The 17,762-nt window shown below is 38.6% G+C and overlaps 1 protein-coding gene across 3 annotated transcripts; it reads right to left on the reverse strand.

Annotated features, from left to right (window-relative positions):
- Window positions 1–4,204: 4,204 nt before the first annotated feature.
- Window positions 4,205–17,646, reverse strand: THNSL1 (threonine synthase like 1). Of its 3 annotated transcripts, none has more exons than XM_070729802.1 (4): window positions 17,557–17,646; window positions 9,520–9,573; window positions 7,416–7,536; window positions 4,205–6,596 (listed from the first exon to the last, which is right to left on the reverse strand). In XM_070729802.1, the coding sequence occupies exon 4, from the start codon at window positions 6,551–6,553 to the stop codon at window positions 4,343–4,345; it is 2,211 nt and encodes a 736-aa protein (XP_070585903.1). In that variant the 5' UTR covers window positions 6,554–6,596; window positions 7,416–7,536; window positions 9,520–9,573; window positions 17,557–17,646; the 3' UTR covers window positions 4,205–4,342. The 3 variants fall into 3 exon arrangements, 2 of the variants coding, with proteins under 2 accessions (XP_070585903.1, XP_070585904.1); XM_070729803.1 differs by lacking the exon at window positions 17,557–17,646 and adding an exon at window positions 14,425–14,696; XR_011556974.1 differs by lacking the exons at window positions 4,205–6,596; window positions 7,416–7,536 and adding an exon at window positions 9,149–9,377 and having other exon boundaries at window positions 17,557–17,643.
- Window positions 17,647–17,762: the final 116 nt, after the last annotated feature.

Genomic DNA, 17,762 nt, shown 5'->3' on the forward strand with positions numbered 1-17,762 from the left:
AGTAAAACAAAAGGCTTAAAAAGATTAATAATGGATTTTTTTCCTACTTCATTTTGGGTTTTTTCTTTGTTTCTTTTTACGAAATGCAAACAAAAATATGCAAGCAAAAATGTTAATAAAGCAATGTAAAAATGTACAGTGTTCCCTCAATTTTCCGCAGGTTCAAACTTCGCAAAGTCTATACCAGTTTTTCAAAAATATTAATTAAAAAATACTTCGCGTTTTTTTCCCTATACCACGGTTTTTCCTGCCCAATGACATCATATGTCATCGCCAAACTTTCGTCCGCCTTTAATAAATATTTTTTTAATAAACTTTAATAAATAAACATGGTGAGTAATAATCTAAATGGTTGCTAAGGGAATGGAAAATTGTAATTTAAGGGTTTAAAGTGTTAAGGGAAGGCTTGTGATACTGTTCGTAGCCAAAAGTAGTGTATTTACTTCCGCATCTCTACTTCGCGGAAATTCGACTTTTGCGGGCGGTCTCGGAACGCATTCCCCGCGAAAATCAAGGGAACACTGTATATAACTCTGAGCTTCTGATAAAAACTGGGATGTAAATATCCCAACTGTGTTTTTTTGTATGTGTGTTTTCTATGTGTGTCTTGTTTTAAATAAAAAAGTAAAAAAGGGAGAAATAAGAGCGGAATCATAAAGTCTTAATGATGTGGTAAAAAAAAGAAAAAGAAAAGGGAAGCAAAGGGATCAAGTGGCTTGACCAACATTTCAAAGGATTTTTTAAAAAAATACTTCCCAAGTATTCAGTATATTTTGAAAAGGTACAATACTCTGTCAGGTGAATATTCTGCCCCATCCCTCAGGAAAAAATGCTTATCAGAGACAACTTTAAGTCACATGAGGCCTTCGCTATGGAAACTATGAAGAATTTTCTTATATAGCTCTGAGAAAACCAGGAAAGCAAGTCCCATCCTCCTGCATTTTTAGAGGCTCGGGGGGCCATGTGACTTCTAAGGAGTGTTGAGGCCACAGGAGATCAAACCAGATCATCGGGAGTTCTGAAATTCAATTCAATTCAATTCAATTTATTAGATTTGTATGCCGCCCCTCTCCGAAGACTCGGGGCGGCTCACAACAATACTCAAAACAGTATAACAATGGAAAAAATCTAATAATAAAATTACATTAAAAACCCCCAACAATTTAAAAAACATACAACACATACATAAAATATAAAAAGCCTGGGGGAGATGTCTTAATTCCCCCATGCCTGGCGATATAGGTGGGTCTTGAGTAACTTGCGAAAGACAAGGAGGGTGGGGGCCGTTCTAATCTCCGGGGGGGAGTTGATTCATACAAAAACTTCCTGCAATTATTAGAGGCTGCATAGACTACAGGAGAATGTAGTCTGCTTGTTCATGTTGTCTGGATTCCTTGGAAGTCATGTAATATCTGGATCCTCTCAAAATCACGCAGTGGATTATTTTTTTCACGTGATTTCAGAAGTTCCAGACAACATGCAAGAGCATCCTCCGTTGCCCAATTTTTAGGGTTCGGAGTTCATGCAAGAACACACTACATTCTCATGTAGCTCTGCTATACTCTAGCAAAATCAAGCCTCTTTTTACATTAGCAGGACACGTGAATTCAACCGCTGTTACTTGAAAGACCTACTTTTTTTGTATTGAACTACACCATTATGATATTCCCTGTAAGCTAGAGTCAGATCATGCAGAATGCAGCTGCGAGAGCAATTATGGGCTTCTCTAAGTATGCCCATATTACTCCAACACTCCGCAGTCTGCATTGGTTGCTGATCAGTTTCCGGTCACAATTCAAAGTGTTGGTTATGACCTATAAAGCCCTTCATGGCACTGGACCAGAATATCTTCAGTACTGCCTTCTGCCGCACGAATCCCAGCGACCGGTTAGGTCCCACAGAGTTGGCCTTCTTTGGGTCCCATCGACTAAACAATGTCGTCTGGCGGGACCCAGGGGAAGAACCTTCTCTGTGGTGGCTCCGACCCTCTGGAACCAGCTCCCCCCTGAGATTAGGATTGCCCCCACCCTCCTCCTCTTTCGAAAACTCCTTAAAACCCACCTCTGCCATCAGGCATGGGGGAATTGAAACATCTCCCCCTTGCCCATGTTGTTTTGGTGTTTCATTGATTGTGTACTTGTTTTTTATATTTATTGGGGTTGCTTTTATGAATTTTTTAACCTCAAACTGTAATTAGATTGGTAAATATTAGATTTGTCACTATGTATTTTTTTTGCCATTGTTGTGAGCTGCCCCGAGTCTGCGGAGAGGGGCAGCATATAAATCCAATAAATCTAATCTAATCTAATCTAAAACAAAGTATGGCAAAATGCAATCCATGAACCCAGCAGTATTTCTCAACCTCATCAACTTTAATTTGGATGGACTTCAATTCCCAGAATTTCCCAGTCAGCATGCTGGCTAGGAATTCTAGGGAATGCTGTCCATTTGTCTTAAAACTTGTTAAGATTCAAAAACGCTATGCTACAGATGTAGAGGTACAATGGTGAAATATCCATGCTAAGACCTGAAAGATGACATGGTAACCAAGAGAAAGTAGTTATGACTCTATCATCCTCTATTATTAATCACCCAACTCCCCTTCATAATTCTCAAATGTGTTCTATGTAGTAATCCTCTCGGCAGGCCCTGAACAATATTTTCCATTCAGATTTCATTTTCTTCTTAACAGTTTTTCCTTTGGGAGTATGACGTCTTCTCTCTCTCTCTCTTTTTTAGTTATACCGTATATACTCGAGTATAAGCCGACCCGAGTATAAGCCGAGGCACCAATTTTTGCCACAAAAACTGGGAAAACGTATTGACCCGAGTATAAGCCGAGGTTAGAAAATGCAGTGGCTACTGGTAACTTATAAAAATGGAAAACAATAAAATTACATTAATTGAGACATGTTTTAGAATATTTATTTTAAAGAAAACCAGTAAACTAGCTCTGTAAATTTAAAAGAGGGTAAACAAATTAACAATATTAACAATAAATTAAAAAGTAAAAAAAGTAGCTCGATCAGGAACAAAGCTAAAACCTAAGAGTTAAAATCCTTCAAAACTGGATTCCTTCTCATCATTAATTGGATTTACATTATTGTTCTGTTTTTATATATGCTGTGAGCCACCCTGAGTCCTTGGAGAGGGATTGCATACAAATCCAATTAAATAAATAAACAAACAAACAAACAAATAAATAAGTGTATCCAAAGAAGAGCTTCAGCATTAGCTGCTGTGAGGTTATCAGCATAGAAAACCAAATAGATAGATAGATAGATAGATAGATAGATAGATAGATAGATAGATAGATAGATATAGATAGAAAGATAGATAGACAGACAGACAGAAAAATAGATAGATAGATAGATAGATAGATAGATAGATAGAAATAGATAGATAGATAGATATAGATAGATAGAAAGATAGATAGACAGACAGACAGACAGATACAAAAATAGATAGATAGATAGATAGATAGATAGATAGATAGATAGATAGATAGATAGATAGATAGATAGAAATAGATACAGATAGATAGATAGATAGAAATAGATACAGATAGATAGATAGATAGAAAGAAAAATAGTTAGATAGAAAAATAGATAGATAGAAATAGATACAGATAGATAGATAGATGATAGATAGATAGATAGACAGATAGATATAGATAGAAAGATAGACAGACCGATAGAAAAATAGATAGATAGATAGATAGATAGATAGATAGATAGATAGATAGATAGATAGATAGAAAGAAATAGATACAGATAGATAGATAGATAGATAGAAAAATAGATAGATAGAAAAATAGATAGAAAGATAGACAGATAGAAAAAGAATTCCTGTCTAGCTCTGCCTCATAACACATTATTAGATCCTATCCAAGCAAGGACAGCAACTACCACAAAATACCATTTTTTAAACAGTTTAAATCCTTTCAAAGGAGGGGGAGGAGAATCTGACAGCAGGGGGCCTTTTTAATCCGACTCACCATTGCAAATGGCTGCCTTCTTTGCTTGAGCTAGGGAGAGGAACTACGGCGTGCTAGAGGGGACAAAAGCTGGTGCCTCCTCGCTCTGGCTCAAGCAATGGCGCCCTCGTGTGGTGACTTTGTCAATGACCCGAGTATAAGCCGAGGCTGTGTTTTTCAGCCCATTTTTGGGGCTAAAAAACTCGGCTTATACTCGAGTATATACGGTACTTGTTTTTTTCTATTGTATTTGGCATTTGTCTCTGTAAATATTCACTAAAGTTAACTCTGTCTACTAAGCATTTATTAAAACATAGAGAGTGGTTTTAATTTTAAAAAACAGGACACTTGGTCAGCACCGTACTGTTAGAAAACCTTCAGGAAGTGATTTTGTATTAAGCCTTCCACCTGTTCCATAAGGACATTGACGTTAGCAGCACAAACCTCATACTTCGGTTTTTCATTCTTTCTCAGCATCTCTAATAGGCCCCCATGGACTGGAGGTAAAGGGTTATATGAGTTTAACAACTGAAGCTGGCTTAATGGAGTCTGCTTTATTTCCCCAATCCTCAGTGCCTGCAGAATAGCAGGTGCAAACTTAGAATAATTAGCAGTGGAGGAAATGATAACGGGGCAGGTTTTGTCTTGAAGCCGATCTGCAACCACTTTGGCAACAGCTGTGTGTGGGTCCAGAATGTACCCTGCGGTGTTGAACACAGAGTGTATGGCACCCAGGCAGTCTTCCTCGGAACACCAATCAGCCACCAAGTCCTGTTGAAGCTTTTGCAGGAGATTTTCTGGCAACTGAAAGCGCTGCTGGTTTTCTAGGCTGAGAAGCAACTGTGTCACTAGCTGTCCATCACCATTAGCAATCAGGTGTAAATAACGTTCAAGGTTGGAAGACTTCAGAATGTCTATCGCTGGTGACAAGCTTGGCATTAATTGCCTCCCTTGTAAATCGTACACGCCGGTTTTTAAAAAGGAAGTCAAGGCATTGTTTTGATTGGAAGCACAGATACATTTCCGTATAGGGATCCCCATGTTTTTTGCATATATGGCAGCTAGTATGTTGCCGAAGTTGCCTGTGGGGATGGAGACATCTATGGGGCTCCCAAATGAAATGACGCCTTGTTCAATAAGGCTCAGATAAGCCGATGCATGATAAACTACTTGGGGAAGCAAGCGTGCCCAGTTGATAGAATTCGCAGCACTTAATGTTGTTCCATATTCCACTGTGAGAAAGCCAGTAAAATCTGAATTGGTAAACATTTGTTTGATGGCAGACTGGCAAAAATCGAAATCAGCCTGGACCCCTACGGCTTTTGCATTGACTTCTTGGCAGCTGACCATGTGGAGTTTCTGTATCTGGCTAACTCCATCATCAGGAAAGAATGTGATCACGGCAATTCTTTGCTTATCAGACTCTTTAAGTTGACCAAAACCATTTAGAACTGCACTTCCTGTGTCACCAGAAGTTGCTACCAAGACCAAGTAATTGCAGCTTTGGGGGATGCAGTATGCAAACAGATGGGGCAGTAGCTGTAAAGCCAAGTCTTTAAATGAAGCCGTTGGCCCATGAAACAGCTCCAAAAGAAACTGATTCCCTTGCAGATGTCTAACTGGGGCGATTTTAGAACACATGAAATTTTGTCCATATGCCATCTGAATCATTTCCCACAATTTGGAAGCAGGAATATCATCAGGATGTATACACCTTTCTAGTATAACCTGAGCTCTTTCGGTGTAAGTTGCTCCTAATAAATGTTGCCATTCTCCGCCGGTGAATTTTGGGAGTCCCAATTCAGGAACAAAGAGCCCGCCGTCTGGAGCCAGGCCTTCAATAAGAACGTCGCTGAAATATTTTACAAAACTCCTTGACTTGTCTTCCTTAATGGCACGGGTGGAGATGAAGCATTCCAGCTGAGAATTCTGATGCCTCTTAACAGCGTGAAGCACTTTGTCGGCGACATTCTCTGCTGTAATCCCATTTTCGCAGAGAACGCGGACATCGTACCACTTTTTATAAAATTGCTTCCTGAAGTTAATAATGTCTCCTAACGATGCCTCTTGACCCTGTCCCACAATACGATCTACCTTCATTGACGTCAAACGACCCATTATGCTTTTTGCGGGTACATCCAGATACACCACTATTCCATTTTTCTTCACATGCTCCATGCTAGCAGCATTCATTGGGTTAGATCCGGAAAGGGACACCACGCTCCCAGATGTTGAAAAGTTTAGCAGGGCTTTCCCCTCTTCTTCTATAAACCGTTCGTTCCCAAGGCTCTTCAATTTTTCTGCCACAGTCATATTCCAGGTTGGTTCAAGAACATCATCGTCCACATCTATGAAACAAGAGTCCAGCTTCTGACCCAGTATTTTTCCTACAGTTGTTTTTCCAGCACCTGGAGGCCCCATCAAGACAATATTCTTATTTCCAACAAGAGACTGCATGGTGGCCCATGCTTTCCACGTCATGGTGAAGCTTCTTGAGAGAAACAACTTCAAATACAGATCAGAAACCATGCAGTGACATAGTAACTTTGGATGATTGTTCCAACTTAGACGTAACATCTTTTTTTTCAAGTTCTAATTCCACCAAAAGGGGGGGAGGATGCTTTAAAGGAAAGAATAAACACATACTTGAGTTACATTTAAAATGATTGCTAGACATTTCTGACAGCTCACTTCCTACTTTAGAAAATCCTGATTTTGAACAAGATCACACATAGTTTGAAACATGATCAGTTCAAATTTCATTGGAATGACAAAGAGGTCAATCAGTTGACAGCTTTCTCTTTTGAAATCTGCCCAACAAGACAAACATTCATATGCTGCAACATTTCTACTTTGAAATGCCACTTATGACAGTCTCAAATAAAAAGAACTTTGTAAAAATGTGTATATGTGGCATAGTTTAACTACTACCTTGGCTAAAATCTACCAGCAGAACAGAACAAAACTAGCAGTAATATTTTAAGTGTTAGGATGAATGTTCAAAAGCAATACTGACATCAGTAAATAATGTTCTCAAAATAATAAAAATTCCCCAGTGACTTCTAAGCCAGCTCTGCGAGCTAACTTTTAGAAACTGTATTATATACCATCACCTATATGGCACAGTAAACTATTGCTCTTGAACATAGGGAAAGGTCAACTTAAAAGTTAACTGTCATAGATTGGCAAACCTATATAACAGCACCATCAATCACAATAAAGAAAGAATTATATAGAAACATTTTTCTTTAAAACAAAACCCCCCAAAATCAAATCCCACTTTCACGGAATGTTGCACTTAATATTTCAGTGATTCTAGTGAAAGTAGAATGCACTTGATATATTAATACAAACTCCCTTCATATAATTTTTAAGTTTTAAAATTAATCTGCAAGGCAAAGAATAATTTTGCTTAAATGACTGCGTCGCCCCAACTTACCACTGGGTTTTTCTAGTAATCTTCTTTGTAGATAGATGGCAATCTCACACACCCCCAACTGGTATCTGTGAATTGCTTTTTATGCAGGAACCAGTTACCTGTTGACTGCTTCACACTTCATCTAGATGAACCAGAATAAATGCCACATCAGCAACTGCTCTCCAGAGAGCATGAATTAACAAACATGGAGCAGGTCTTTCTAGCTCTGATAAATGTCTGTGTTGCCAAGAGTGCATTCGTTTGTTTGCTCAGGGAAATCAACAACTGCATCAGCATGAATTGCAAAACAAACAGCACAGGCTATTAAGCAACATTCAGGAAGTTAAATAACCTCATATTACTTTCTTTGTTTTCAAAATTAAAGGGAATAAATTTAGGAATAACACCTTGCTACCTTTTTAAAAACATGACTCTGCAATTCTGTTGAACCCCTAACCCCCAACATTTTCCCCTTAGACTATCCACGATTGACCTCTCCAGGTTCCTTAGAGGTCAGTAAGGGGCGTGCATAAGTGCACCAGTGTGCCTTCCGTCCCCTGTCCAATTGTCTCTCCTTATCTCATTTATCTTTTCTTCCTTTCAAATATGTTCACCTATACCTTTATATCTTTTCTTCTATTCTTTTCTTTATTTATATTACTACATATCTATTCTCTTCAATGTGTATTATGTATTGGACTAACTAACTAACTAACTAACTACAAAAAGATATTGACAAAATTGAACGGGTCCAAAGATGGGCTACAAGAATGGTGGAAGGTCTTAAGCATAAAACGTATCAGGAAAGACTTAATGAACTCAATCTGTATAGTCTGGAGGACAAAAGGAAAAGGGGGGACATGATCGAAACATTTAAATATGTTAAAGGGTTAAATAAGGTTCAGGAGGGAAGTGTTTTTAATAGGAAAGTGAACACAAGAACAAAGGGACACAATCTGAAGTTAGTTGGGGGAATGATCAAAGGCAACATGAGAAAAAATTATTTTACTGAAAGAGTAGTAGATCCTTGGAACAAACTTCCAGCAGACGTGGTTGGTAAATCCACAGTAACTGAATTTAAACATGCCTGGGATAAACATATATCCATTGTAAGATAAAATACAGGAAATAAATCTAAATAATAAATAAATAAAAATAGGGTTTTTAAAAATATTTTTAAACTGTATTTTAGATTTGTTGTAAATTGTTTCACTTTGTTGTGAGCCGCCCCGAGTCTGCGGAGAGGGGCGGCATACAAATCTAAATAATAAATAAATAATAAATAAATAGTATAAGGGCAGACTAGATGGACCATGAGGTCTTTTTCTGCCGTCAGTCTTCTATGTTTCTATGTTTCTAACTAACTAACTAACTGACTGACTAACTAACTAACTAACTAACTAACTAACTAACTAACTAACTAACTAACTAACTAAATAAATAAATAAATAAATAATCTGCAAGGTGTATATCTTGTAAACTTCAACTGCTAGAATTCTCCAGCTAGCATAGCTCAATCACTATGATTATTAATGATGGTTTATTGCTGAATATGTATGTCCCACCAACCAACCAACCAGATTTTTTTTTCTGCTGCTTCAGAATTTACTGATATTCTAAGCATTGCTCAGTGGAGAATTCTGGGAGTTGAAGTCCACAAGTCTTAAAGAGACCCCCGAGCATATATAGACATTGTTTCTTGAGAGGAAAGCATGCTGGTTTTTGCAGTAAATACAATGAGAAGGTTACAGATCTTAAAATTTGATAAAATTTATTTTTGCGCTGGATTGATCACTTTTTCTTTCCGAAGGACAAGGAGAGAGAAATATTTGAAAGGGAAGATGCAATCTCAGTTTTTCCTTCTCAGCCACCAGAGAAATATTTACAGCAGTGACTTTTCTCACACCGGTATTAGTTGTGGAGAGACAGAGGCATCTTGTGGCGAGCCATCTGCTTTCCACCAGCAGTCGATCTGCACCAGTTCTGGAAGGAACAGAAAAACACCATCCCTTTAAAATCTAGGGGAAGCACTTTCCTAAAAAATAAACAATAAAACAGTTGAACATGCTACACTTCCCTGTTACATAAAACTAAAATAGGTTTATGGATTCTTCAACACCATTACCATTAGAATTTCCCCCTGTACTGGGTAGGGATTTTTTTCGCACTGTAAAAGTCACTGAAATAAAAAGAGAAAGAAAAAAAAATTAGTTTCTTCATGAAAGTGTTTTGAAATTATTTACTGCTTCAGAAATCATGGACAAATTATTAAGTATAAGTCAGATCAAACCTCCATGTAATTTAATGCCCATTCTGACATTACAAAGGGTATATACATGCAAAATTAGGTTCCTGATAAAATCAATAGCATCTACAGCACACACACACACTTGCCCATACTCGTTCCCTCTCCCCATGGATGCGCACATCCCTCTGCTTCTGCGCATACCCACAATCCCCCCCCTGCACATATGCATAGGCTTCATTGAAGCCTGGGACAGTGAAAAAACAGCCAAATGGGCAAACCAAAAGTTAAGAAAAATGGACTTCCAGTGTGCCAGTTGTGTTGTTTTTCACACTCCGGAGCCTTCAGGGAAGCGACCTGAAGTCCTGGAGTGTTTATTTTATTTATTTATTGATTAGATTTGTATGCCGCCCCTCTCTGTAGACTCAGGGCGGCTAACAACAATAATGAAACAACATGTAACAAATCTAATATTTAAAATAATTTTAAAAACCCTTATTTAGAAAACCAAACATACACACAAGCATGCCATGCATAAATTGTATAGGCCTAGGGGGAAGGAAATATCTCAGTTCCCTCATGCCTGATGATAAAGGTGGGTTTTAAGGAGCTTATGAAAGGCGAGGAGGGTGGGAGTTTCCCATGGAGGGGAGCCTCAGGGGAATCCCAGCAGCACAAAAACGGGCGCTTCGGCTGGCCAAAGGGGTGAATTTTGGGTTTGCACGCATTAATCATTTTTCTATTGATTCCTATGGGAAACATTGTTTCATCTTATGAACTTTTCACCTTACAAACCTCGTCCCGGAACCAATTAAGTTGGTAAGACAGGGTATCACTGTACTAGTCTTTTCAATAACCCCACTAAAATAAAGGTTTAACTTGTTATAGAAAATAGTTTCTATCTCATATTTTTATCCTAATCAAGCTTGTCCATTTCACTAGCCCATAATGTAGCAAGCTACTTTGATTTTAGCTTGGCATAACTCAATCACTATGATGATCAATGATTGCTGAATATATATGTCCCACCAACCAACCAACCAACCAGATTTTTTTTCCTTTTGCTTCAGAATTACTGATATTCCAAGGACACTGTATTTCTGTACAAAAATATATACAGGTAAAACTCCTTCACACTCTTCCCCTCATATCTCACACCAGCTAACATCTGCAAAATGTATTTGTTCTTGATTCATTCTTTGGGATCAATAGTCCTATGGTAAAACTAACAACAACAAAAAAGAAGCTATTAATTCAAATGTAATTTGAATGTGATTCAACATCATTCCCTTCCATTTCTCTTATATTCTTCCCAATCAGCAAGTCAAGAATTTTGTCACCAGATTCACCAGTGCAGTGATGATAGTCTTACGGCAAGATCACATCAGATCCTAATTATTGTCACGCTGAGAATTGCCAGCCAACAGAGACTTTCCTTAGTTACAGAGTTAATGTTTTTTTCTCTTTTCTCTGATCACACCCCCTCTTACATCACTCCCACAATCCTTATCCTTATCCTTTTCTACATGTCATATCCGCCTGCCTGTGTGAGCAGGCACATTCTAATCTAACTCTCTTCTGTGCTTGCAGCCATGTTCCGTTAGAAGTTGCTTGATAAAGTGCTGTTGGCACAATGTACTTATCTGTGTTTATAAAATAAACTTTGTTTTCACTTTGGTTCCTGCCTGCCGGAGTCCTATTTTAAATCCATCCCAACAATTATAAGGTCTAATCTTCACTAGTCAAGTGTTCAAACTCTCTGTTGACTCAGGAGATGGATCAATATTTTTATGTGTGTATAATTTTTTGGAAAGAAATCTGTCTTCCAACACATCATTACACCTGAGGGAAGAAAAAGGAGGCTTAGATCAGAATTGCTTCTTTCTTCATGTAGTGCCCCTCCTAATCTTTACGATCTGTCAAATTTGATTTTTTTAATTGACTTGGATATATTAATCTTTGGAAAACCCAAAGGTATGTAGGAAGCATTGTCTTCAGAGATAGTATCCATTTACTTACCCTACTAGTTTACAAATGGCAGCGCAAATGTGAGCTCTTTGCTCACACGCACCCATTCCATGCATGAACATAAGAACATAAGAAGAGCCATGCTGAATCAGGCCAAAGCCCATCGAGTCCAGCATTCTGTGCCAAACAGTGGCCCACCAATTGTACATGGAGATCTTGAGAGAAAGAGAAGGCAAAGCCTCCCTTTCCCTTGACCCTCAACAAATGGTACCCAAGGGAATCCTGTTTGCCTCAACCAACATAGAGCCATGCATGTACTCTTCAGCACATTCGTGGTTTCAAAACGTGCCTAAATAGGATAGTATAACGCCAGGTGGGTGGGTGGGGTAGATCAAACCAGCTGAACACCACCTCTGATTATCTTCCAGGAGACATATTCATTTGCCAAAACAAAGAACTTCACAAGCTAGGTGTGTGGTTTCTCTTACACCCCTAGTCAAAATGAATAGAACCGTAATAGAAGACAGTGTGCCTATAGAAAATGTAGGTAATCACGGTAGCAGGGAAACTCCCAATCCATACTATATTATCACCTTCATTACCAAAATGTCATAAGTTGTTCACACTGCAAGGATTTGTGTCAGAAGAGGGAAAGCACTGTTTTCATTTGGAACAATTGAAGATGATTTTAAGCTAACGTCACGAATGGAAATGACATTTGGAGGATATTTTGGTCAAAGTGGTTACTAAAATGATTTCATTCCATAGTAATGGGATGTGAGGGAATAACATATATTTTTTCTCAGTTGCACTCCAATTTGATGATATACAATACAAATGTAGAAGTGATTGCTACTGTTTTCTTCTGGGATGGTTTTTTTATTTCTCAGCTTTTCTGTTGTGGTTAGCTCTGGCCCAGCTCCTGCCCCAAGGACTGTGGATGTGGGGGAGATATCCACATGCTGCAGGCCTGTATTGCCCCTGGTGGAATCTGCTGAGGAAGGCTCCTCTGACCAAGAAGACATGAGTGACAGGGAGGAGGAGAGTGTGGCAGACAGCTCAGAAGGAGATCAATTATCTAGCTCCTCCTTGGATTCAGAACAAGAGTTAATGATACAGCCACGCATGCGGAGAGCAATGCATAGGCAACAACTGAGAGATTATTATCAAAGAAAATGAGGCCACCTGTGGTTGGGTGGGGCTGTGGGAATTAGTGAGGCTGCTATAAATAGCAGCCTGTGGGTTTGGCCATTGTGGAGGATTATCTGATCATTGTGTTTCATGACTGCTTTACTGACTTTGACCTTTTGTGTGCTGATTTTCCCCCGCTTTGAAACTAAACCAGAGCAAAGTGTGTTTCACTTTGTGAAAGAAGAATGACTGTGAATTGCCTCACAGCTGCAAGCTAAGTATCACAGAACTGATAAGGGACTTGTACAAATTACCAGTTTGTTTGGAGACCAGTGCTCTTTGCTATACCAAAAGAGGGCTTAGGTTAAGCGAATTTTCATTATAAAGAACATTGTTTTGAATTTTCAAACGTGGGTGTGCCTGAAATTTGTACCTATGAATTTTTGGGAGGAGTCTACCAGAGAGCCTGACAGAACATTTTCCAATAGCGCAAGATTTTCTAGTGATCTTCTATCCAAGAATTACAACATCGCATTTGAATTATAATGTATTATGTAATGTATATAATATATGTGATATATAATGTATATAAAGTATTATAATTATAACTTTAGATCAGGGGTGTCAAACTCACAGCCTGCGAGCCAGATGTATTATGCATTGGCCGCACCCACACCTGGTTTAGTGAAAGGGGGGGGAAAGTTGCAATATGTCATGTGATGCTACGGTGACATCGTAATTTGATTACCCCATTTTAGATTCACCAAGAACCATGGTGGAGCAATGGTTAGAATATACCAGTGATAACGAACCTATGGCACAGGTGCTACAGATGGCACGCGGAGCCATATCTACTGGCATGCAAGCCTTTGCCCTAGCTCAGCTCCAACGTGAAAGAGCTTGCAAGCCAGTAAGAGGTGGGAACATCACTAGCACCTGGAAAGAAACAGCAAGTAGAGCACTGGAAAAAACCCTGCAAAGACTTAGGGCTTGGAAAACATTCTTCTTTGTAGAGAGTAACAATGAAACAGCTTACAAGCAGGTAAGGGCTGGGAACATCATTAGCATCTGGTTAGGGCTGGAAAGAAACATTTGGAGCAAGTTAGACCCATGGAGATAAAGGTAGATATATTGGTATATACATAACATCCAGCTAGACACAGATAATATTGATAGACTTCCTTTGATTGGGCAAAGTAATAATCTCCCAAATTGGGTTTTCATTTATAAATTAAAAATGATTGCTCAGTGTGCCAGCCAGCTGATTTTTGGTTCACACAGAGGCTCTGAGAGGAAACCCCGCCTGATTGTAGTAGTAGTAGTAGTAGTAGTAGTAGTAGTAGTAGTAGTAGTAGTAGTATATGTGTAAATGACATTGCTATTTATTTCTTAATGTCATTTCTACTGCTTAACCCATTTGTAATTTAGATTCTCTAACAATGTGTGTGATAGCAATAAAAAAATCTCAAATTTATTGGGTGTACAAAATTAGATTGGAATTTAATACCATTAAAAAAAGAACAGCTTTACATTATTTTAAGTCATAAGCAGCTTTTTGAATAATAATACATACCTAAATAAAGAATAGATATTTTATTTCAGATGCCTTGATTAACTGAAATACTATGTTTTGGGGGGAGGAAAATAGTTTTTGGGGAGGAAAATTTGGGGGGGGGATCAGCTTACCAGGTATTAAGCTGGCTAACGTCCTTAGTCTGGTCAGCTTCAGCACATTATTTTATCCCCTGGTTAAGGGCTTAAAAAAAATTATTCAGGTAACAATGAAAGAGCTTGCAAGCCAGTAAGAGGTGGGAACATCATTAGCACCTGGAAAGAAACAGCAAGTAGAGCAATGGAAAAAACCCTGCAAAGACTTAGGGCTTGGAAAACATTCTTCTTTGTAGAGAGTAACAATGAAAGAGCTTACAAGCAGGTAAGGGCTGGGAACATCATTAGCACCTGGTATGGGCTGGAAAGAAACATTTGGAGCAAGTTAGACCCATGGAGATAAAAAATCTGCAAAGACTTAGGGCTTGGGAAACATTCTTCACAGAGAATAACAATGAAAAAGCTCGGGTACATTAATAGCACCTGGTTAGGGCGGGAAAGAAACATCTGGAGCAAGTAAAGCAATGAAAAAAAAACCCTACAAAGACAGGGTTTGTAATACATTCTTGGCAGAGAGTAACAATGAAAGAGCTTGCAAGCCGGTAAAAACTGGGAACATTGTTAGCACCTGGTTAGGGCTGGAAACATTTGGAGGAAATAGAGAATGGGAAAAAAAATTAAAGACAGGGGTTTGGAAAACATTCTTCGCAGAGAGTAACAATGAAAGAGCTTACAAGCCCATAAGAGCTAGGAACATCGTTAGCACCTGGTTAGGGCTGGAAAGAAACTTATCAGAGCAAGTTAGAGTAATGGATAAAACCCTGCAAAGACAGGGCTTGGAAAACATTCTTCTCAGAAACAATGAAAGAGCGTACAAGGTAAGAGCTGGGAAGATAGTTAGCAGCTAGTTAGGGCTAGCGGGGTGGGGGGGAAGCTACATTCAGAGTATAAGACACTGATAATTTGGAGCCTCTTTATCAGCCTCTTTTAGGGAGGAAAAACGTGTCTTATACGCCACCGAAAAATATAGTAGATAGTGAAGGAAACTCTTCATCTAGTTTAATACCTCCGGAACCGCCTACTACCGCACGAATCCCAACGGCCGATAAGGTCCCACAGAGTTGGCCTTCTCCGGGTCCCGTCGACTAAACAATGTCGTCTGGCGGGCCCCAGGGGAAGAGCCTTCTCTGTGGCGGCCCCGGCCCTCTGGAATCAACTCCCCCCGGAGATTAGAACTGCTCCCACCCTCCTTGTCTTCCGTAAACTACTTAAGACCCATCTATACCACCAGGCATGGGGGATTTGAGACACCTTTCCCCCAGGCTTATTATAATTTATGTTTGGTATGTATGTGCTGTTTGTTTTTTAAATTGATAGGGTTTTTAGTTTTTTCTTAATATTAGATTTGTGCCTGTACAATATTGTTTTATCGCTTGTTGTGAGCCGCCCCGAGTCTTCGGAGAGAGGCGGCATACAAATCTAATAAATTATTATTATTATTATTATTATTATTATTATTATTATTATTATTAATCCTCAAGGTTAAAACTAAAAGCAGTATAAATGTTAGTATTTTATAAATGATGTCTGAATTTATGTACAATAGAAACTATGGGATGAATTTGCCTTCTCTTGCAAGCAACTATTGGCAATTTCCCATTTGATTAACATAACCATGGAAGTTAGGGAAGATCCAATTTCGCCTCTTTTTGGAATGCAACCCTCTTAGTTACAATATGTTCAGATTACAATGGATCCAACATTTATAGTATCATATTGTATAAGCCTAATATATAAATTCTTTACTCAGGGATGGTATTCACTTACTTTCCCTGCCGGTTGGCAAATGTGTGTACATCCACCTCCGCTATGCATGCACAAGGACTTTAAATCCCCTACACACACACACACACACACACACACACACACACACACACAGAGAGAGAGAGAGAGAGAGAGAGAGAGAGAGAGAAAGAGAGAGAGAGAATTCTCTGATATAATCCCACTGATATAAAATAAAACAATAAATCTAATTTCACCAAATGTCTTTATAAAGGTAGATATATTGGTATATACATAACATCCAAGCTAGACACAGATAATATTGATAGATTTCCTTTGATTGGGCAAAGTAATAATCTCCCAAATTGGGTTTTCAATTATAAATTAAAAATGATTGCTCAGAAGGGAAGGGAAGCTTATCTATAACCACCTAAGTAGAAAGCCTATTTATGAGATCTTTACCATAAATGTGCTAAACTTGAAGGCTTAAACAAGGAAGTAATAAATGAAAAAATCATGTGAATTGAATGTACTAATCCAAGCAAACAACATTATGGCTTAGAAATATATCAATCCAATCTGTACCTATTGGTGGCTTTATAGTAATTTCCCCGTTTGGTAGACAATAATATAGGATATCACTCCAAAGTTTTTCCAAACTGCAAAATAAGCAAGTTTCAGTAAAGGACATGGCAACATAAATATTAATGAGGGTAGAAATTCCAAATACAATTCTGATGCATTTTGTTCTAGAATAATTCATTTATAGGCAAACGATGAGCATCTAGAATTAGGATTCAATCTCTACAATAGAATGATTTCTCACAAGTTTAAAGTACTAGATTCCTTAAGTAGGAGATGAAGAAACTGTGATTTTAAGAATATTCTGATTATAATTCCCGTCATCTTTAACCATTAGCATATTTGCTGGAGTTATTTGATTTTAGGAACGTCTATCTGATGGACAATTTCTTATGATCCTTTTGAAGCATTCAGACAGCTCTTTGGCTGTTGTAATATACTAACTTCCCTGCTGGTACTTTACAAATTCGGACCAATCCAATTTTATATAGTAGATTAGAAATCAAACCAAAAAAAAAAGATTTCTTCTTTCATGCATGTTTCCACACACGAAACTCGCCAATCTCCATTTATTTTTGAACTACAACTCCCAGCATCCCTCCCTATTCTCTAATGTGGCTGAAGCTGTTGGGAAATGAATTTTCGCACCATCTATTCTAAAGGGCCGCCAAAGCGTTTTTCCCTGCAGGATTCCCACTCGGTCAAATGGCTATGAATTCTACACACGAACAAGGAAAGATCTGCATGTCTCCCAAATTCAGAAAGCCAGAATATTTTCCAATGCAGAATTTTTCCATGAACACTCTGCCCTCCCCTGCAAGAACCAACTCAAATAAAGATACGTACTATCGCGCATGCGCACACTTCCACTCCGACCTCGTCCGATCCACCGAACTGCTTCCTATCTATTATCGTAGGCGTTCTTCCCTCTAACCCTCTTATCGCGCTTGCGCACCGTTCCATCGAGCTCCGCTCTCCGCCCCATTCGGCTACCCATTGTTCTTTATGATTCCGGAAGTGATGACATAAAGCCGGTCCCCCTTCTATACAAA

This window comes from Erythrolamprus reginae, chromosome Z (genome assembly GCF_031021105.1).
Source record: "Erythrolamprus reginae isolate rEryReg1 chromosome Z, rEryReg1.hap1, whole genome shotgun sequence".
Classification (NCBI taxonomy): domain Eukaryota; kingdom Metazoa; phylum Chordata; class Lepidosauria; order Squamata; family Dipsadidae; genus Erythrolamprus; species Erythrolamprus reginae.

Excerpts from the sequence above, each read along its gene's own strand:
- THNSL1 (XM_070729802.1), bottom strand. The coding sequence starts at position 6,553 with ATGTTACGTCTAAGTTGGAACAATCATCCAAAGTTACTATGTCACTGC.